The 22,154-nt window shown below is 45.0% G+C and overlaps 1 protein-coding gene across 1 annotated transcript in view; it reads right to left on the bottom strand.

Annotated features, from left to right (window-relative positions):
- Nucleotides 1-1,090: 1,090 nt before the first annotated feature.
- The window catches only part of ATRN (attractin), a gene marked incomplete at its 5' end in the record, with an annotated part of 169,919 nt that continues 148,855 nt past the window's right edge, over nucleotides 1,091-22,154 (bottom strand). Inside the window, 2 exons of the mRNA XM_051618313.1 lie at nucleotides 1,091-6,622; nucleotides 7,682-7,796. Coding sequence (XP_051474273.1) covers nucleotides 6,498-6,622; nucleotides 7,682-7,796 — 240 coding nt within the window. The remainder of the gene's footprint in view (nucleotides 6,623-7,681; nucleotides 7,797-22,154) is intronic.

The following is a 22,154-nucleotide window of genomic DNA, read 5'->3' as shown; positions in this document are numbered from 1 at the left end:
GGGAAACTGAGGCAGGCACGTCGAGGGATGGAGCGTCCTGCTACAGTAGCAAAGCTCTTTGGCTGATACAGTCTCTGGGGTGTCGGGTTTTTAATCTTCTGATTCAAAGGGAAAGGTGGTTGAGGGGAAACATGATCAGTGAGAGCACGAAGGGGAGAGGCTGAGGTTTCCTGTGGCTGTTGGGCTTATTTAAACCCAGACTGCAGAAGCCCTGGAGCTTTGGGATTGCAGCACAGTCACCCAAATGCAGACCAGTTGTATCAGGACAGCAAGGACTCACAACCCCAGCGCTGAGGGGGTCGGAGCAAATACATTCCCTCTTCAGCCCTGACCATCCCAGGTCTCCTGCATGGAGGACGAGCCCCTTCTCTACAACGAAGACTTTGACACCTCTTTGGGATGCTCCTCCCTTCCACCGCCCTTCAGAGCGAGCTCTGGAGAAGATCAGGAGCCAAGTGCATCCCCGAGGCACCTTAGGGAAGATGCAGGTGAGGCTGATGGGTTTGGGGACTGCGAGGCAGCGTGTGGACACAGCAGCTACCCCTGTGCTCTGGAGGACACATCATCTTCTTCCTCCTCCCAACTCCAGTCTCTGGACTGCTCAGGTAGACATAAGCACCTTGAGATCCACCACCACCATGATGAAAACTCACCCTCACCCCAGCCAGGAGCCTTTAAAAAACCCTCAAGTGATTTCTTCCCCCTTTTTCAGAAGGTTGGGGGGGAGGGGGGTGGGGAAGGAAGGAAGGAAGGAAGGAAGGAAGGAAGGAAGGAAGGAAGGAAGGAAGGAAGGAAGGAAGGAAGGAAGGAAGGAAGGAAGGAAGGAAGGAAGGAAGGAAGGAAGGAAGGAAGGAAGGAAGGAAGGAAGGAAGGAAGGAAGGAAGGAAGGAAGGAAGGAAGGAAGGAAGGAAGGAAGGAAGGAAGGAAGGAAGGAAGGAAGGAAGGAAGGAAGGAAGGAAGGAAGGAAGGAAGGAAGGAAGGAAGGAAGGAAGGAAGGAAGGAAGGAAGGAAGGAAGGAAGGAAGGAAGGAAGGAAGGAAGGAAGGAAGGAAGGAAGGAAGGAAGGAAGGAAAAAAAAAAACAACTAACCAGATCGTCTACTTTTTATTCCAGAGGAAAGATTTGCATTATTTACTTTTTATTTATATACACATAGTTCACATTTGTATTTTAAATGCACAGACCTCCCAAGAATTTCCTCCTTCCTGCTTTAAATTAGCTGTTATTTTACAATACAAAAAAATTATACCAAAAAACTGCAGTCCTAAATGTGTGTATGTATAACACCCACAACCCCCAGCAATGAAATAGTTTACAATACCTGCTTATATTTACATATGAATGCAATAAATGCTAAATTATACATATTAACAAACTAAGCCCAAGTCTGAACGCCGAGAAGAATTGTAAATAATTACAGAAGAGGAAAAAAAAATAAAAAAATCCAGAATACAATTCATTCAAGGATCTTAGTGTAAAGAACATTTCCTGTGCACAAATTTCAGAGTAATATAAAACTCTATTTTTGTTTCCTTTTTGCCTTTTTTTTTTTTAATTAAAAAAAAATAAGAATGGACTGACATACGTTAGACTCCTCCACAGTTTGTTTTTTACATTTTTTTTCTTCTTTCTTCTGGTGAGGTTTGTGGAGTTAATGATAATAGCAGAGGAAATGGCCAAAGAGCTATAGTACCTGGAAGATGCACAGAAGTAAGTCCATGGGTAGTGTTAGAACTAAGTAAGAAACGGATCAAACCTGCCCCGATCCTGAAGCAGAAAAACAAAGCAGCATCTACACGTTGCAGTAATATTCCTAGCACGGGGAAACTAATCTAATTTAGGCAGCTGTGAACAGAAAGAGTGTGAATTGGACTAAAATTGCCAACAGCACTGCCAAAAATGAGAGACACACAGACCCCCCCTCCCTTCCCTTGGCTCCCGCATCCCCCAGCGCTCCCGCGAGCATCTTCCAGCAGCACCTTTCCACTCCAAACCCACCCAACTCCCAACCTGCTCCTGCAGCTTCCCTCAGGAAGCTCCTAAAACCTGACCCTCATCCCTCCCCTTCCCCTCTGGAATTCCCAAATGAAGGTAAAAAGGGAATGGGGAAGCAGAGGCATCGGGAGCCGCCTGTGAGTTGGGTTGGGCGAGTTTGAAAGTGGCTCCTGGCACGGGGGGTCCAGTCTTTGCCTTCCCACAGCTCAGAGCTGCCAAATCCCTGCTTCCAGGGAAAAGGGTTTTCTAGCTGATGCTCTGTCCCCAATTCAGGGGTTCCATGGAAAAGATAAAGCAGCCACTGACATCGGGAGCAGCTAAGGATGGAAGATCAGCCTCATCTTGGTGGGCCCGGACTTATTAGGGGAAAAGCCTGAAGTTTAGTTCCAGCCTCTTGAGGGAGGTTATTTCATCAAAAGCTCCCATCAGCTTCTTTAGGGCCAAGCAGGACGAGCTGCCATTTAAAAACCAGAGTAGGAACCCAGTGTCTTATCTATTCTGGTCAACATTTACCACAGAGAAAATGATGCTTCTGAGCAATATTTAGAACACAAGCTACGCCTAAGGAAGCGTCATTCCAGGCACTGTCAAGCTTTTATGGTACCATTCCATCCAATTTTGGTACATTACACGCTATGACTTTATGCTAATCACAGGCATTACCCCACTGTGCACAGCTTTATTTTTTGGCAATTTCAATATAGCACATTTTAAGCCCAGGGAGAGTGGCAATAACTCAAATGGGTCCCATAAATTCTTGTCTCCAACATCTTGACCCTGTGGCAGGGTCTCCTGTCCCTCATCCTGCAACAGTCCAGAGAAAACCCTGGGCTAGAAGAAAATGGAAACAGGTGAGCGAAAAAAACACCACCACCAAATATGTTATTTGGAGATCCAATGGCACTGCTGCTTTCTAGAATAAAAGGGCTACAACACTTTGATTTTTCATTAAATTTCTTTTTCAAGGCTACTCTCAAAGAATACAAATGCTCTGAGGGCTGGGACTTCGAATGCTGAATTTCAGCCAGTTATAAACGCTTGAAAATTGTGATTTTGAATGGCACAATCTTAATGGTAGAGGCTTAAACTGCTGACTTAATCCTCCAAGTAATGACTGCTTTAAGGACATTTATCACCTGTCTTCATGTATTGGTTTTTTCCCCTTTCAAAGGGAAGAGCCACATTTTAGTTCCCTTACACATTTAAGTGAAATGCATTTGAAGACATAAAAGGCAAGTTATGCCTCCCTGCTTTATACTGCAAGATATCAGAACTCTAATTTGATGTTTCTTCAAAGCTCTGGAAAGTTACCTAATACTCATCATATGAAGAAGTTGTTAAGACAAAACTCATACATCATTTAAAATGCATCAAAAATACATTCAATATTTTTTTTTTTCCTGGTTTATATACACTTTAAATCTTCCAAGGTTCTGCACGCTACTGTATAGTTTATGTACAAGTGCAAAACTGGTGTGTTATTTTTCATTTATTTACAGATTCTCCCATGAAACAAGGTTGCTCTTTCCCCCCCCAGCATCACCTCCAAATGAAATAAACCCACAAATCCTTCATTTTTGATATTGGCCTGGTGATAAACCACCACCAATTCTTACCCCCCACTCCCACCTTCTTCTCTGTTTTACCTTTAACCTGGGATGAAACTGTTTGCAGCAAAGACATGTATGAGAGTTCTCTTTTTCCCTCATCAAATGGAGATAAGATGCAGAGCAGAGTTACATCCTAAAGGAGCTGTTTCATTTTATTGATATCAATAAGTCTCATTCCTCTATTTACATTTTTTTTTGGTTCTCCTAAACCTCAAAGTTTGGTCATTTTTTTGCTCATCTTTCCAGTATCTGGCACCTAACCTTGTGACTGCACTTCTGGGCACAATCCAGCACCAGCTTTTGAGATGAGACAACTCAGCTCTCCAGAGGGGGAAAAAAAACCCCCACATTTCCATCTTTTTTGTCAAAGTCAAAATAAATCACCCCTCCAGGCCTATTGTTCTGAAAGCTGCTTCTGTCCAGGAAAACCAAAGCAACAACTTTAAGCAGCTACTTAAGTGTTGCCCTGAATAATGAGACTTAAGCTCAAACCTTTTTCTATTTGGGTTGGCAGTTCTCCTCCCCAAATAAATGTTGGAGAAGCAAGAAGACATCTCTGAACACGAGGATGTGCATCATGACTGAAAACATGTAAAGCAATAACACGGGAGGGATTTTAGTCCAGTCTTATTTCTCCAGTTCAGGTCAGCCTGAACACACAAGGAGTTAGCAAATATTTTCAGGAGATGAGTATGTCTGAGGTAATCTGTGCATCACTTCACCCTTAAACTGCCTAAACCCCTTCATTCTAAAAGATAAAACTCACCCCTTTCCCTCCCAGAATTTCTTTTCCCCAGAGGGCATTGAAACTTCTCCTTGAGAAACAGATGCATTTTTTAGATATAAATACATGTATGTGTGTTTATATGTACAAAATGCATTTTTTTCCCCCCCACAGTATTGTTCTTTTTTTTTTTTTTTTTTCCTGCAGTCCTGTTGCATTTGATAAATGACATGTTGAATCAGAATTACAATCCACCATGGTCTTTAAACCCCACCACTGCTGCCTGGACACGCAACGTGAATCCAGGTCTTGATTGCGAAGTCACCGCGCTGCAAAGAGCTTCTTCAACATACCAAAAACCCCACCAAAAATGAGTTGGCTGATAGTGATCAATCACCAAAACGTGCACAAAAATAAAAGATACAGTTGCTTGGGTTTCATTTTGGCAAAGGGTGGTACCTGGCCAGATGATCCAAGGGCATTTTCCTTCGCTCCCTTCGGTTGGATACTTCTCCAGTCCATAAAAACTTGAGGTCCTCATCAGAAACCAGCGACCTGGTGACCTGAATGAACCCACACTTACTGTAATTAAGCAGCAATTATGCACCTCGTTTGGTACCTTCATGCAACATCTTCCTACCAACTTCAACGTCACAGCTTTAGATGGCCCTGGCACCATGCCACATTCCAGGATCAAGGGAGACACTGGACACTGGCAGGCACAGGCTGAGGGGTAAAGTCCAACCCTGAACTTCAAACCATAATCCCATCTAGTCAGAGCCCTCCAGATGGTTTGATACGTCCCCCAAAATGCCAAACCTTCTCCTTGTTGTTTGCAAGTCCCTGCCTTTCACCAACAAGCCACCTCCTTCAACATCCAAGAGAGTTCAGCCCCAAAGGGAAATACCAGTAAGTGACCACGTAGAGCTCAAACCTGTGGCCAGAGGAGGCTGGTCTGCTTGTTTTTTGATTTAAAGTTCTTTTTTACTTCATCCTCAAATGATCTGGCACCTCAAATATTGCTTTTGGCACCCTGTGAGGAGATAAAGAAAACCTTACTGCTGAGGAGGGAGCCCAGGCACAGCTCAGCTCTCATCCAGAAGAAGGGCAGGAGGGAAGGGAAAGGGAAAGAGGCCAAATGGGCAGAGAAAATCAGAAGAAATAGAACATATTTGACCCAGAAAACAAACTGCTTCTATTAAAAGCGCTGGTGAAACCAGGAATTTTTTCATGAGACACTGAAACTCTAGCTTCCCTCCAGATATTTCCACCTGGTTGAGCAGTCTGTTGGTCAGGAAAATGCCATTTTCCTCTGACTGCGTGTGATATATTACAAAGAACACAGACTGCCTTGGGTGACTGTGTATGTGTGTATACATAGATTTAAGAGAAATATAATTACATTAAAAAGAAACGTGTGTAGCAGCCTCCTCACTCCCTAGATCTGTTCAAGTCTAGGCACTTGTGTGTGGTGTCCTCCAAGCAGGTTCAGACTGTGTAAACACTGAGTCCTTCAAAAGCAACACACAGCTTCTCCAGGCGTTGCGTGTGATCTGAGCAACACAGGACATCAACCTTTAAACCATCCCAGCTTCTGCACTCCTGGTGTTCTGGACCATGCTGACTACAAAAACGCTGCATCTGGAAGAGAGTTCCACTTAAATCAGGAGGAAATCAACATACATCATTAAATGAAAACAAAGGATGAAGATGCTTTCAAGATTAATAGTAGTGTTTATGTGTTGAGAGCTGACACCTGTAAACACTGCATCTTTTTCTTTTTGTACAGTTTGATAAATACATGAACTACAAAGCACTTTCCATGTATAAACCTGAGTGTCATTCTTATTGGACTACTGTTCTATGTACACTGACCATGAATGGTGGCAACCGGATGTCACTGGACCTGCAATAAAATTATTTCACTTTCAGCTGGAAGAAAACAAAGGAGCAATCTGAAGCCACGTGTCAGTAAAACTTAAGTGGAGCAGTTGTCAAAGAAAGCCAACTATCACGTAGGTGAGACAAAACGTTGGGTTCGAGGAAGTTGTGTTTCTTCGAGTGCTTCTAGTCTCTTGTGACACAACTTGGAAATCCTTCCCCTCCTCCTCCAAGGTGTTCCTTTTTCTGTCTTGTTTAAAACCCTAAACAGTTTCTGATGTCCATGCATCAAATACAGGTTCCTGGCTGTGCAGGGGGCTGTTGTTTCCGATTTCGTATTGCGCCCGATTTCTCTTTGTAGGCAATTGGCATCTGTTGTGAAATGTCCACCAGTGCACTGGCCACTGCAAGACCTGAGGAAAATGGGACAAAATAGTCACAGAAAAAACATCCTTCTGCCCCAGCTGAGAAAAAAAACAACAACCCTCCAAGCCACAAAATAAGTATCATGTTTTGAGTTCTTAAAAAGAGTGAACTAGAAAAGCATTTTGGCTTAAGAGATTAAACTCCAGTGGCTGCTCTGAAATCAGCTTTTAAATGAGTGTATTATTGAAAGCCACCGTGGTAGGAAAAGCTGGGAATAAGGAGTGTGGGTGTTAATGGATAGGAAACCCCTAACACTGAGGGGAGGGGGCTTTCTCTGCACCAGTAGATGTGCTAGCATAAATCCTAAAAGCACACGGGCATGGAGGCTTCACTGGGCTTCCTGGATATCTGTCATCTCTGCAACCTCCTTCTAGCAGATCCACCAACAAACCACCACTGGCCACCTGGGACTGAGCTCACACAGCTCACAAATATCCCATCTCAAACCGCCCCATCTTAAACCTCCCTGTCTCAAACTCAGATAGTAATTTGTTTTGAGATCCTCTGCTTCAACTTCTCAACTGCAGAAACCCCAGTTAAACCACAAACTGCCCAGGAGATGACATCTCCGTGCCCTCCAAGCAGATTTCAGTGAGAAGGGGCTGGGAATAAGAAAATTTTAAGCTGGATGGACAAAACTACTCTGTCCAGAAGTGCTAAGAAAAGGGCATGGATGCTTTGAAAGGCCTTGATGTTTTTTTTGCAAAAGGAGCTGGGAATGGAGCGGGAAGAGACTGGGAGGCAAGTTACTTTCATAGGTAACTACTGCAAACCTGCCTGTGCCAGAACCTCCTTTTTCCCCAGCCATAAGTAAAGCGTAGTCCAAATATTAAACGTTCATCCATCAAATGACCCAAAAAATTGAGCAGAACCTCAGGTGGGAGGCTGGCAGGGCCCAAGCTATCTTAAAATAACCCCAGCACATCCTCGGGGGCCACATGGGAGCAGCAGTGACTGCAGGATGGAGTCTGAAGCTGTAAGGTGACTCAGCAAGGCTGGGGAAGGCACAGAGAGTTAAGGCCAGCAGAGACAAGGAGATGGCTCACCTGACTGTCCTGGTGGTGGGATACCTCCAAGTCCTCGAGGCAACCTCACGAATACAGAGAGAACAGCTGCTTTGTTCCCAAAGCAGGGCTCCAGGGCTATGGGCTTTGGTACAGTCTGCAGCGAGGGAAGGGAGAGGAGAAAACAAATGTTACCCAGTATGTGGCACCCTCCCTCTTCCCCCAGTGTCATCCTGTTCTCATCTTACAAGCTTCAGGGCATGAACCGTGCTTCTGTGCTTGGCAAACCCCAGGCACGTCGCTAGCGAAACTCAAACCAACGTTGAAACGATCAAACCCCCTGTTGTCACAAAACCCCCACACTTACTTAATGTAATCCCAGCTCTTCAGAAGTCCAGCACTGCACAAGGCTGGTATTTCTCCCTACATTCAATAACAAAGGAGCAGCTTACGCTGAACAACAGGAGTGAGGGTTTTATTTCTCTTCCAACCCATCAGCAGCGCGTCACAAACGTCAGCACATCCAACCACTGTGATCTGGTGGTTCGACCTCTGTTTCCAGAGCTTGCCTCCACATGCTCCCTTCTCAGCACTGTGAGCTTTCATACTGTAAAGAACATTTACCCCCAAACCTCCTCCATGCTTCGCTGTTGTTTTCTTTCAGCTCAGTTCCCCCAGTTTTCTCTTTCATTTCTGTTCTCTCCCAAGGGGTTGAGTTCATTTTGAAGTGGTGTTAAGTGAAAGGTTCTGCATGTGTGTCAGGACAATCCCCAGCACAAATCCAGGCTGGGCAGAGAATGGATCAAGCACAGCCCTGAGGAGAAGGACTTGGGGGTGATGGGTGAGGAGAAGCTCAACATGAGCTGGCACCATGTGCTGGAGCCCAGAAACCAACTGTGTCCTGGGCTGTGTCACCAGCAGCGTGACCAGCAGGGCCAGGGAGGGGGCTGTCCCCTCTGCTCTGCTCTGCTGAGACCCCCCTGCAGGGCTGGGGCCAGCTCCGGGGCTCCAACACAACAAAAGAGCTGTTGGAGCAAGTCCAGAGGAGGCCACAGAGATGATGAGAGGGCTGGAGCAGCTCTGCTCTGGAGACAGGCTGGGAGAGTTGGGGTGTTCAGCCTGGAGAAGAGAAGGCTCCGGGGAGATCTTACTGTGGCCTTTCAATACCTTAGGGAGGTTTATAAGAAAGATGGGGACAGACATTTTAGTAGGGCCTGTAGTGATAGAAAAGGGTGATGGTTTTAAACTGAAAGAAGGGAGATTCAGACTAGGTATTACGAAGAAATTTTTTACACTGAGGGTTGTAAGACCCTGGCCCATGTTGCCCAGGGAGGTGGGAGATGCCCCATCCCTGGAAACATTCCAGGTCAGGTTGGATGGGGCTCTGAGCAGCCTGGTTTAGTTGAAGATGTTCCTGCTCACTGCAGGAAGAGTTGGACTGGATGAGCATTAAATATCCCTTTGAAACCAAACCTTGCTGTGATTCTATGTTCTTAGTCAGCTGGTTGCTCTGGGAGCTGAAAGTGCTTTGGGAAGTCTGTCCTGTCCTTTAGTGGTCCTCGCTCTGGATCTGGTTTCAGTGACCTGTTGCATCCTAAGATGGACCACTCTTACCAAGCTTTACTGAAGCCTGTTTACTTGGAATACACATATTTCATTACCAACATGAAATAGAGCTTTCAGCTAAAATACTAATGGGTAATGATGAAGACAAGATGGGCAGGCAGTCTTCTCCCACCCTAGAGGAGCAGGGGCTGGACCCCTTGCTGACCCTCTGTGTCTTTGAACATCGCCCTCCCACTGGACTCTTGGAATGATCTTTGAATGCCCAAGACCTAATTTCAGTATCTCATTAGAAAGACAAAATGCAACAGCACAGCCCAGGAAATACATTCCTACCCGAGCCAGGCCCTGATCTCACTCACAATTAAACTCAACCAGCATTATTATGGGATGGCACAACAGTATGATGAGAATGCAAAATCAACCCCTACGAGTTCAGGTACAACCAAGTGCCTTCTTTTTTTGCCCCATCAGCAAAAAAAAGCTGAGAACCACTCTTTTACCTGCTACGCTCAGTGCCTTCTGATTTCTTCTTTAGCCTGGACAAATTCTACCCTGGTATTAATGAAATAATTATTGCTTTTTCCATTAGGCAGAAAATTGTCCTCCTGTACCTAGATGTTCACCAGAAACTCAATACCACGCAAGGCTCTGTGAAAACCAAACGGGACTCAAACAATGCTATTAAATTACTGCTGCTCAATACTAAAAGAACAAAACAAAACAAAACAGATGACAGCAAGCAAAATGAAACTTAAAACTATTTTCATCTCTCATGTTTACTGCAATGATTGCACAACAATTTGTTAGTCTGTGGAAGGTAGATAAATATGTATTTTACAGGCTGGAACGACGTCAGCTGCCGCCTGCCTGGTTTATGGCTCCAGCTTTCTTCATCTTCTCCCCACCCCCAAAAGAGGGATCAAACTCCAAATAATGCTTTTCCCACCAGGCAACCAAGCACACCCTGGTGCTGTATCCCACAGGCAACTCGATTACCACAGGTGATGGAGAGAGCACAGAGAAGGGAACTGCAGAAATACAGCCCAGGGACTTGCAGCGTACGAGTGGGAGTGTGCACCGAGCTCCCAAGGTGGGTGTTATTTTGGAGAGACCCCAGGACCTGATATATTCCTCTGGTAATTAAACAGTCCTGCTGAACCCAACCTGCCCTTGATTGCTCCCTCCCTGGAAGTGTTCAGGGCCAGGTTGGATGAGGCTTGTGCAGCCTGAGCTGGTGGGAGGTGTCCCTGCTCGTGACAGGGGTGGTTGGAACTAGATGGTCTTGAAGGTCCCTTCCAACCCAAACCAGTCTGGGATTCCATGAACCCCAGAGGTGGGAGCCAGGTGCTGGGGTGTTACAGTGACCACTCGGGCTCATCCTCAGAGGAGGAGGAGTTGGGGGAAGAGAAGGATGAAGGTGCCACTCAACAAGCTGAGGAGATATTATTTTTTCTAATACCTTTTTAATTTATTTGCTTTTAACTCCTACTGGATGAATGGTCAGAAAAATGATCTGAGGGCTGGTGCATGTCTGCTATGAGGATAAGCCAAGAAAGCTGAGGTTACTGAGCCTGGAGAAGAGAAGGCTCCAGGGAGACCTTATTGCAGACTTTCAGTACTTCAAGGGGACAGACTCCTTAGCAGGGCCTGTAGCAACAGGACAAGGGGTGATGGCTTTAAACTAAAAGAGGGGAGATCCAGACTAGATACAAGGATGAATTTTTTTAAGCTAAGAATGGTGAAACCCTGGCCCGGGTTGCCCAGAGAGGTGGGAGATGCCCCATCCCTGGAAACATTCCAGGTCAGGTTGGACGGGGCTCTGAGCAACCTGGTCTAGTTGAAGATGTCTCTGCTCATTGGACAAGATGACCTTTAAAGGTGCATTCCCACCCAAAACCATTCTGTGATTCTAATAAAAATGCTTCTGCAACTCTGTTCCTTCCCCAACACAAATTGTTCAGTGCAACTCTACTCCAGAGTGCTTTGCAATGTCCCAGGGATCCTCAGCAGCACGTTCATCATTCTCCAGACACTACCTAGAAACAGGAGGCTGGAAAATCCTGCTCATGGTCACTGAATCCAGCCCTTCACTAATGCAGGTGACTGCACATAAAAGTGCAATGTTCTGCTTTAAAACAAGTTACACTTTCAGCCTGTGCCATCACCTCTGTGAGACCTTTCCAGAGGCTCCTGCTCCCGGATCTCACTGCTCTGACACCAGAAACTTTCTTCTAAGCCTAATTCTTTCCCACCTAAACTTAGTATTCCAGCTGATGTTCTGTGCCTTAACCCTCTCCCTGAGCTTTACCTTTCTGTACATCTTGGCCTTTGTTCAGCTCACCTGAACAAACAAGGCTCTGAATTTCTTCTCCTTCTCCAAACACTCCTTTCTCCAGCTCTCCCAACAGTCCCTCTCTGCACCTCATCTGCTGCTGTGGACCATGGCTGACCCGAGAGGTGCTTCAGGCTTTGACAGGGCTTCTGTAATGCTATCAAAACCACCTTACCTCTCCTGCTCATCATAAAAAAGTAGGGAAGAGAAAAAGTTCATTACAGAGTTCTCAGTCACAGAGCTGAAGGGACTTTGAGAGTAATTTATCTCATCTCTCAGCCCCAAGCAGGACCCTTTTCTCCTCCTCTGCCCTTTCCAACTAATGAACCCTGAGCGTGCAGCAGAAACTCTCATTATGAGTCCCTGTGGGCACGACCTTTCCCTTTCCATAGGATTTTTGGTCTTATTTCATTCCTCAAGGTCACACATATTCCTCCCTTCTGCTCTCCTGTTCCCACTCTGAACCATGAGGAGCTCCTACACAGGCGTCACCAGCGCTGAAATGAGCCCTGACCAGGCAGCCAGTGCTATCCCCCCCAAGTGACACCAGACCCTGGCCATGCTGATACCCAACACTCAGTGTTACTTCACAGGGATGAATCTGACCCCCATACTGCAGGGAACTTTTTCATCTCTCAGAGGTACCACGGATAGTTGTGGACAGACCTCTGAGCCTCCTTCCTTCCAACTTGCACAGAAAAGCTCAGCACTAGTAAAAAACTGTTAGTATTTCACCACATGAGGGATTTTGTTTCTATTAACCATGCAAAGCAAGGAAGTTTGCTTTCTAGAATGATGCATCCAAAACCTGTCAGGCAGTTGCAAGCTCATTTGGAAGGAAAATACTAAGCACAAGATCATCCTGCAGCCAATCTCCCTCTTAAATCTAAACAGGGGAGAAAATGGTATATTGTCCATCAAAACCAGCCTTTTTCCTGAGACAAGCTGCAGTTAATAACAGCAAAAACCAGCACAAAGAATCAAGTCCTGCACATTTATTTCTGACAGCAGCAGTTGAGGCACCTGCTTTTTGAACTGTGACTCAGACTGCAGCTCCTCTCCGAGCGCGCTTGCCCGGCCAAGAGACAAAGCGCAGCCTGATGAAATGACTCACACGAGTGATGGGAATGGTGAATTTGATGAAAGCAAGAGGTCAGCTGGGAGTGAAGGGCATGTGGTGCCCTCCTGTGAGATTCAGAGCAACCCAGCAGTGGAGCCTGGGGACCCTTTTCTCCAGACATGGAGGAAAACCGGGGGGTAAATCAACCAGTAGCTTCACGGCTCTCTTGACTGCGGATCCCACCCACAGCTGGCTTTGGCGTGAGGCTGCTCGTGTTTTGACATGACCTAGGTATGTGCTACCATGGTGCAAAGCAGCTAAGGAGAAGCTGGGTGGCTTCACCACATTGCATTTTAGTGGGGGGACACAAGAAGAGCTCATGTCTCCTCTCCTTCCACACCTCTGCAGTGTGCCTGCCTCTTGCCTGCTGTCTGAATGCTTTTGTTGCAGATCATGGAATCACGGAGTGGTTTGGGTGGGCAAGGAGCTTAAAGCTCATCTAATCCACCCCCTCCTGCAGTGAGCAGGGACATCTTCAACTAGACCAGGTTGCTCAGAGCCCCGTCCAACCTGGCCTGGAATGTTTCCAGGGATGGGGCATCTCCCACCTCTCTGGGCAACCTGGGCCAGGGTTTCACCACCCTCAGTGTAAAAAAAGTTTCTTTGTTAGAAGATCTAGCCTGGATCTCCCCTCTTTTAGTTTAAAACCATCACCCCTTACTCTACCACTACAGGCCCTACTAAAAAGTCTGTCCCCATCTTTCTTAGAAGCCCCCTTGAAGAACCGAAAGGCTGCAGTAAGGTCTCCCTGGAGCCTTCACTTCTCCAGGCTGAACAGCCCCAAGCTGCTTTTCTGCAAGAAGGTTTGGAGTGCACTTGGGAACCAGAGATCAGATCACTCTAAATGCTTGTGCCTCAGCCTGACAGGTGCCTTTTAAAGGCCCACTTAGAAAAATCCATAAACCACACAGATTTTAAACGTTGTAACACCTTTCATCAGATGGTTAAAACCAGCCTCTGCCAGCGACTTCCATTTAGACTGTTTTGATAAACCCATTGTTGAATTATAGAAGCAATTTCTTTTTATTGAGGGCTTAATGGCACAATAAAGCAGGCATTATTCAAATCTATGCAAATAAGGTGCATCCCTCAGACACCCGGTGCCTGAACAGCAGAGTCCCCACACAGGGAGAGGGGAACAGAAGGGAGAGAGGAGATCAACTGCTGGAGCACGGAGACCACGGTCAGTGGGACAAGAGGATCTCACCTTCGGTGGTGGGTCAATCCAGACGAGCCAAATTGTCACCCAACAGCCCATCAGACATGAACCTGTGACCAAACATGCATGCAGCCAGGCAGCAGGCACAGCAGCAGTAAGAAACGTGTAGCCAAAAGACTGTCTCCCTCCTGGTTGCAATCAGGATGGAGGTCAACCAAGGGGATGTGCTACAAACTGCAGCTGGGCTGTCTGTCAGGCACCCTTCCCTAGACCTACTCCTTGTCCTCAAAGAAACCCTGTGAGTGAGCCGGAGTGGCACCTTCAAGGAGCTGAGAGCCCAAACCTTTCTTCTGCAATGGGCTGTGACTGCTCATCCACAGCAGCAAAGCTGCAATCAATGGGAAAGGCAGAAAAAAAACCCACCAGGAGGAAGCTGGAGAGTGCAAGTATCAAACAAAGAACCAAAAAACCCAACCCAGCAAAGACACCTCAGTCTGGTGCACAGATTTAAACATGCTTTACTGGGCAATGTGCACCCTCAGGAAGGTGCACTGCAGCCTTTGGTTTTGAAGCGGGAAGCTCTGTCATAAGGTGTGTGACAAGCATTGTTTGGAACAGCCATGACCTTTTTTTTTGGGTGAAAATACCCAGTTAATGGTATTTCTCCAAGCGGCGACACAAACCCATTGTTCCTGGAGGCACAGAAATCTGTTCTCAGCTGGTTTCCACAGGTGACTTTACTGGTCAAAACCAGCACTGAAAAGCCAAGGAATTTCAGCTGTTTGTGAGTTTTGATATGTACTTAATACATGTCATATTTAATCAGTTATAGAAGTTCAAAGCAGTAAGAGACATTTAACAGCATTTCATTAATCCACCTCCTCCAGCAGGATTTTCTACCCAACCTGGGCATCTCCCAGGATTTTGTCTGGGCTGTTTCTAAGTGACCCAGGTGGGGAGTGCAGCACCCTTGGGAGACAATTTCACAGCCTAATGCTTTCTGCAATCAAGTGTCATGGTGTGATGTTCAACCTAAACATTTCTTGGCTTTGATTTCATCTCATTATTTCTACCGACGTCGCTGATCTTCGACAAATTCGGAAGGTTAATAACGTGTCACATCAACCTAATGGCTAGAACAATAAATATTCTGTGTCATTTAAAAAACACAGCATCAATTTTTATTTCAATTCTGCAATATGCTGCCAGGATACTGCTTTTCAAAATGTATTTAAAAAAAAATAAATAAATAAGATGGTAGAGAACTTTTTTTTTTCCCCCCTTAACAAGAAAACGTATTTCTGTGGTTTGACCAAATAACTCTTCCATGGTTTTCAATTTCCAGTAAAGGAAATTAAAATAAAGCAGAAATCTTACGGTGGGGAAGAGGAACATTACTGAAACAGTTCAACTTTATTATTTGATTCCACTTCTTCAGATGATTTCACTCTGTAGAAAAAGGGTCAAATTCCATTTCCAAGTTTTTAAATTGTGCCATTAAAAGCTGACTGAACATTTGTAAAATAAGTTACAAGCAATTTTCTAGAAAAAATAGAGCATTAAGTTTTAAAAATCATATTCTTGGGGTACTACGTATGTCCTCCAAGATAAAGGTGAATTAACTTCCAGCAATAATTTGCAGTAAGTGAGTATAGATTAAAAAAATTTACATTTACCTTGTCCCTGATAACTGCTTTGGAAGTGACACAAGGGATGGGGAATGAACTGCTCACGATTCACCCCCAGCACTGGGTTCCTGCATGTGAGGAACTACACAAAAATCATATTCAAGCCTTCAGATGAATGCTAACAGTCTGAAATTGAAATTACAGATCCCAGCACCCTGAGTTACCAGGAACCAGGAGAGCACACGCAAACCAGCCTGACGGGGCACCGAGTTCAATCCCACTGCATTTAACAACCGCTTTCTATTTTCAAGTGCACATTGTCAATCCAGCAAAACACGGACATGAGCTCAGGGTGAAGCAAAGGATTTTGCTAGGCAAGTTTGCATTTCAAAAGCAGTCACCCTGAAATGACAAAATCTCATGTCACAGCTTTGAGCATCGCCACTCGCCTCGGCTGCCACTCGCCCTTCTTTTCCACTTCCCTGCTGATGCCCTGGGGAGAAGATGGGATGGATGAGGCCATGGGTATGAAATCCAGGCAAAATATATATGGCCAACGCTGGATATTTATTTTGATTTCATACGGGTGAAGAGGCAGGATTTTTCTGGTTCTTTTTGATCACTTGGCTGGTTTTTGCACATAAAAAAGTACAAAAAAACAATCAAGTAGGACAGTTGGATGGAGACCGCAAACACAAGACACACAAAACAATTACTTGGCATAAAGGAATGCGAATAGGTCCCTGAAAATGTTTTTGAGAAGCTGCTGGTGTTATTAGTACCTCAATCAGAAGAAACATTCGTTTGCACTAGAGGGAAAAAAGAGCTTAGAAAAACCTTCTCCTGTGGGAAGCTTCATGCACCTTCCTCACCCTCCAGCAAATTCCTCCTTATCAGCTAAAATCAGGGTCCATCCTGCTGAAAAATGTACCCTTCACAACTAAAACTACTTAAACCTCAGTTATCAGCCAAATATACCCTAAATACAAGGCAGCCTTAACAGATGTTTCTGCTGATCTCACAGCAGCTCCCTTCCAAATATTTATATTCCGCATTATATTATGGAAGTGGCAAAAGTTTCTTTCCTCCCCAAGTGCCTTAATTTTGCAACAGAAATCAAAACAAGATACCCTGTGCTAGTTAACTGGAGATAATTCATTAGGTGAAGGTTTAATCAGGTATTTTTGTTGCTGCTTTGGCAGTAGGGATCACAGCCAGGCTAGCTGGAATTCTAGCGGAGCTAATCCGTTTTACACACCCCGGCTGCCCAGATAACGCTCCCTTCTTACCACTGGCAACTCCATCTAGCAGGGTGCTCCTTCAACGGGGATCACACACTCTTCCATGGATTAGAAAGTGGGCCAGCATAAGCAGAATTAACAGCAAATATCAAGTACAAGCTGGGATGTCACCTCTTGTTCTAGGTCCCTCGTCAGCCTGCTGTGACGGGAGGGTTCCTGCCACCCGCTCGTGGACACGGAGCGAGTCTGACGAGGGGATGTGCTGGGGCTAAAGAGAAGGAGACAGCTGCACACTGACATGCTTTGAACACCAGGAGAAAGCTCCTAGAACCAGCAAATGCTAGGAAGCCCAGAAATAATGCATGCAAAATTAAACTGCATTTCAAAAGGCAGGCTAAGGAGCCCGAGCAGCCTTAGACAAGTCACGCGAAATAAAACCAGCCTCTCTGCCCTCGAAGCTGCGTGTCCACCAGCACCAGCAACTGCCACATCCCATTCAGATTTTTCAGTTTATGTTTTCCCCCCTTACTTTCATTCCCTTCTTCCAACTATTTGCCTTTTGAGGAAAACGATTCTCCCCTTCAGCTTATTTCTACCACCCTTGAAAAACCCTAACCTGCTCTGTCTCCCTTCCAAAGCACCCGATAGCCCAGATGTTTCTACTTAGGACTATTTTTATTTACCACAGCTCAAGTCTGCCACCCTTCCAAATCTGCCAGCCTGCACAAGGACCCCCAGTCTCAGCTCTGTAGCATGGCAAAGTGGGACACACCGTCTTCACACTAAGTCAGCTCATTTTAAGTTAAGTGGCTTGGGAGGGGGGCACAGGAGCTGGTCCATCAGCAAATTGGATGGATTAATAATGGGTCAATAACAAGTGAACCAAGGGGGAAATGAGTCACCAAGAGTGACAACCAGAACAGGATAACAAGCCTAAAAACAATCAGTTCCTTGGCCTTTAGTTGTTCTTTACTTAACGTCTCTCATCGCATGGAAGAGCCCAAGACAGAGCTGCACAAAAAAATTCAGATGAAGAAGAGCTGGAGATGGGCAAAGCTTCATTTTAAACCATTCCTCACCACAATGATTACACCAGCAGCTTCCCCGGCGCCCCACGGCACAGGACTTCTCACTCCTCTGCTCATTCCTGATCGTTCCAACTTCATTGCAGTGTAAAAGGAGCTTCACAAGACCACTGCTCAGGTGCAAAATGCAAGCAGACTGAAAATATCAATCTGTGGTATCCTTTGCCCACTCCTAAATCAGCCCACCACTTCATCTCCGGGCTTCTGGAACAGATGGGACCTTCTGGCAGTCTTCAAACCACTCACCAGCACTTTCTCCCATAACAAAGCAAACTAATTACTAGAGCAAGATGCTATTTTCCATCAGTTCTCTGCTATTTTTAAAAAAATCAGCCAGCCTGGGGAGCTGATGCCTGAGGAAGGCTTTGCAGGAAAGCTGCACTGCCCTCGGAAGCCTAACGCAGCAGAATGAAACGCAGGCTGGCACGGAGGTGCAGAGCTTCACTAGGATTTTGCTCACCAAATACTTCTCTCACTCCATTTTTGCAACGATAGATGTGGACAGCCTGCTGAGGCACAAAAGAATCCCCCCCTTAGCAGAGGCTCTGCACTTTGGATCCCTAAACACAGCACAGCAAAGGCTGCTCCACGGACCAGCTCTAGCAGGCAAACGCTCCATTTTACGAGAGTGTTTTTCAAATCCTCTAAAAGCTTTTCAGGCAATTTTTTTTTTTTTCTGACTTAAGGATACATTTTTCTAATGCAACAGTTTTCTTGTTGATCCTGTAGGTGTTTTGCTCAAGCCAAGCATTTCCTTGCTATGCTGTGTTATTTTTTTCCCAAGAATCCACAAGCCTTTGCCAGCTTCAAGATAGCTGGAAATTGATTAAGAAATCACTAAATTCTAAACTTTCCAAATTCTTTCAGGAAAGCTTCTTCTGAAAATCACTGCAGAGGAATACAAAACTTAGATAAATTAGACAACAGGATCTAAAAAAGCCTGAGTTCCAGTAACACCAGTTCAGACACTTGGATGAAACCCAGACATCCAAGGATGTCAAACACTCCTAGAAAAAAATAATTGTGACAGGCAGCATCTCAGAAGGCACAAAAGGCTGCAGACAAAAGCCAATGGATTTTGTAATAACTAAGCAAATTTAGTAGTAGATTTGTGATCCACTGGGTATTTGTTGAGTGGGAAATAAACCAAAGCAGCTAGTTACATGTTGCCTAGCTGCAGACTGCAATATGAATAGTCTCCCTGCAGGTAAATCACTTTCTATTACTTCTAAGTACCCCAGGAAAAATACTAATTGAAAACACGGTTCTAATACTGTCCAGCTGGAAAACATCAGCTTAGGATGGAACTAGCTTGACATTGGCTGCCAACTGGCTATGCACAATGGAAAAGGAAATTAATCTCTTGCAGACAAGATGTTCTATTTCCCACTTCTCCCTTGTAACCCTCAAATAAACTCATTATTAACCAAAGGCTTTGATTCACACGGGGAAAGAAAAAAACCACATCACTGCATTTATGATAAAGCCAGTCTGGATTTCTGGGTTTAAAATGAAGGCTGACAAATTTTGACACAGCAAAAAGGAGAGGAACTGGAGAATGGCTTGTAGTTCAACAGTCCAACTGTCTTCTTGGCTACTCGTTAAAGAACAGACAAAACACAAAGACAAATGCTGTGCCACACTTCTGCATTGTCCCAGCCCACCCTCCTGCAGCTCCCTCCTGCTAAGAGCTTTTTTGCCCAGGCAGGTGCAGAAGGGATAAGCAGGAAAACCAAAGGTGACCCCATGGGTGTTGAGGCTGCTTTTTAATTTCTATTTAAATTCATGTAGATGCAGGATCCAACAGGTCAGGCTATGTCAGAAGGGTCATTCCCCAACCTGCTCATGACCCACAAGCTTCCTGAGCCTCCTCTCTGTAGGATTTCAACTTTGCTGAAACACTCCAGATTTTTATCCATATTCTCTCCAAATTCTCCAAGATGATAAAAAAACTATATGAAACCCTCACAACGCAGTGACTTTCCTTGTCATGGAAAAGCATCCTCCTTCTGCACCCAGATCATCCAGCAGATGAAGTCACTAGCTGGCACAACCACCCATGTCCATGTTCCCTACTTGCCTTTAGGTGATTGGACATGATTTGCACCATTTGCCTGAATCAGATAGTCTCATTTATGCTTCAAGTGGATTAAGGAACATTTGGATGAGTTATCAGCACAGGGGGCACTTAGCAGTTGGTAACAATTTCTGGGTCTGAAAAAGGACATCTGTCCACAGTCCTAATTATGTTTAAAACTGGCTTCTCCATCTATTATTGAGTAACCCAAGGAGGTCAGACAAGTGAGATATGGAAGCTGATGGCTGACGACATACATGGGAAAGCTTAGTTGGAAGTGAGAGAAAGATGAAATTCTGTCTGGGGTGCTGTCTATGGAAGCACTTCAAAAGAGAAGAGTTCAGCATTGCTATAATCACAGAAGACACTGAGAAGAAAGGAAAAAGCAGAGAGGTACAGAGGAGAACATGAACAACAAAGCCCAGAGGAAAAAAGGTACAAGTACCATCAGCTGAACAAGAGGACAAATAACACACTCATCAGAACATAAGAGATTCAAAGTTAACCATCCTCTCTGTAGCTTCTGAGTGTAGACAAACTTGTCAGATCAGAAAGTTTGGGACAGCTTTGTCTTGGCCTGATCCTACAGGAGAGGTGTTTCAGTGGGCTTCTTTCCAGAAAAGGTCAAGAGGAGAAGGGAACTGCCCCCAGACAGAGAGACTCCAGCCCAAAAACATCATCAGTCAGGCTACAACCTCACAAATCAACCTCCAGCACGACGGGAACATCCATACACATCCCACAGCTGCTTTGATGAAGCAATATAAACCAGCCTTATTCTAATTTGTTGAGTGACAACCCAATTCTACAAGCACGTATGTCAAAAGCTGGGTGAGCTATTAGCAGCTGATGACTTCCAGTGCCTCCCATCCTCACAACCCAAGTATGGAAATGATAAAAACTCAAAAAAACTGAATGTTCTGGAGTCAAATGAAAGTCAGAGGGAAGCAGAACCACCCAGAGCCTCCAAAGAGAGGACCCAGAGACAGGTCAGTTTAGCTGCCTTGTTGCTCAATTACCCCAAATTACTGAGTGCTTTGCAAATTTCATTTTCCCAAAGTTGGAAGGCTCATCTCTGCAAAACAGGGACAACAATCCCTGGCTTCAGAGAAAGGTAATGATTAATCCACAAAAAAAGCTGGAGAGAGACTTTTTTCAAGTGCATGGAGTTACAAGATGAGGGGGAACAGTTTTAAGCTGAAACAGAGGAGATATTAGGAACAAATTCTTCACTGTGAGGGTGATGAGATCCTGGCCCAGGTTGCCCAGAGAAGCTGTGGCTGCCCCATCCCTGGCAGTGTTGAAGGGCAGGTTGGATGGGGCTTGGAGCAACCTGGGCTGGTGGGAGGTGTCCCTGCCCATGCAGGGGGGTTGGAACTAGATGATCTTTAAGGTCCCAGTCCACCCAAACCAGTCAGGGATTCCACGAAGCACTCTAATGTGAGGCAAACACAGGAATCATTCATGCCTGGAACTAAAGGTTTGGACGGAACATGGGAAATAACCAGAATAATGACACTAAGACAATATATCAAAAAGCTTCTATGCAGTGTCCACCCAGAACATGGTGCAGGACACTAGTAAGGTGGAAGAAGTATTACAACTTGCCAGGAAAGACTCTATTCACACATAAATGAGGAAGAGATAAAGCTGAACAACCCTAATTGCAGCATTACTCGATACTAATGCCAAGACTTAAGCATTACTACTCACCAAACAGAAGTTCTGGGGTCAGATTGTTTTCACGTGCTTTACAATAACTAAAATACACACTTTTTTTACAGAAAGGCAGAATTTGCTTTCCTGTCACACCAATAGAAGGTGAGAAACTTCGTGCCTGGACTAATGACACAGACTTCCAAAAAACAAGCCTACATAAAATAAAACCAAACAGCTACCTGAGACAGGAAACAAAAATAATCAGTGTTCTTAATTCTTAGTTTTTCTCTTTCTGTATACAAGTCTGCTAGCCAAAGCATCACATTAAAAAAACCCTTTCAATTCATTAGTCTCCTTTTAAATAAGCTTTCCCTAAAAATACAACACGTTGTGTCTAAGAACATGCCAGCTTGGTGTAAGACAATGATTTCTTCACACTCCTATTCGTGCATCACAGGATGTATTTGAACATATATTTACAATCAGAAATATGTTAACACTCTTACACTACATGCACACCCTTGTATTCCTGCTTGCTTTGAGCTACTGCAGAAAAACTGATTTCTATTTGCAGCACCTATAGCTATTTCTAGCCAAATGTTCTGCTGTGCAAAGCTTCTCTATTAGGAGGCATAAAAACTAACAAGA

The sequence above is a fragment of the Apus apus genome, chromosome 4 (genome assembly GCF_020740795.1).
Source record: "Apus apus isolate bApuApu2 chromosome 4, bApuApu2.pri.cur, whole genome shotgun sequence".
Classification (NCBI taxonomy): domain Eukaryota; kingdom Metazoa; phylum Chordata; class Aves; order Apodiformes; family Apodidae; genus Apus; species Apus apus.
The sequence above is the reverse complement of the archived record's forward strand: the minus strand, read 5'-3'. Positions and strand labels throughout refer to the sequence as shown.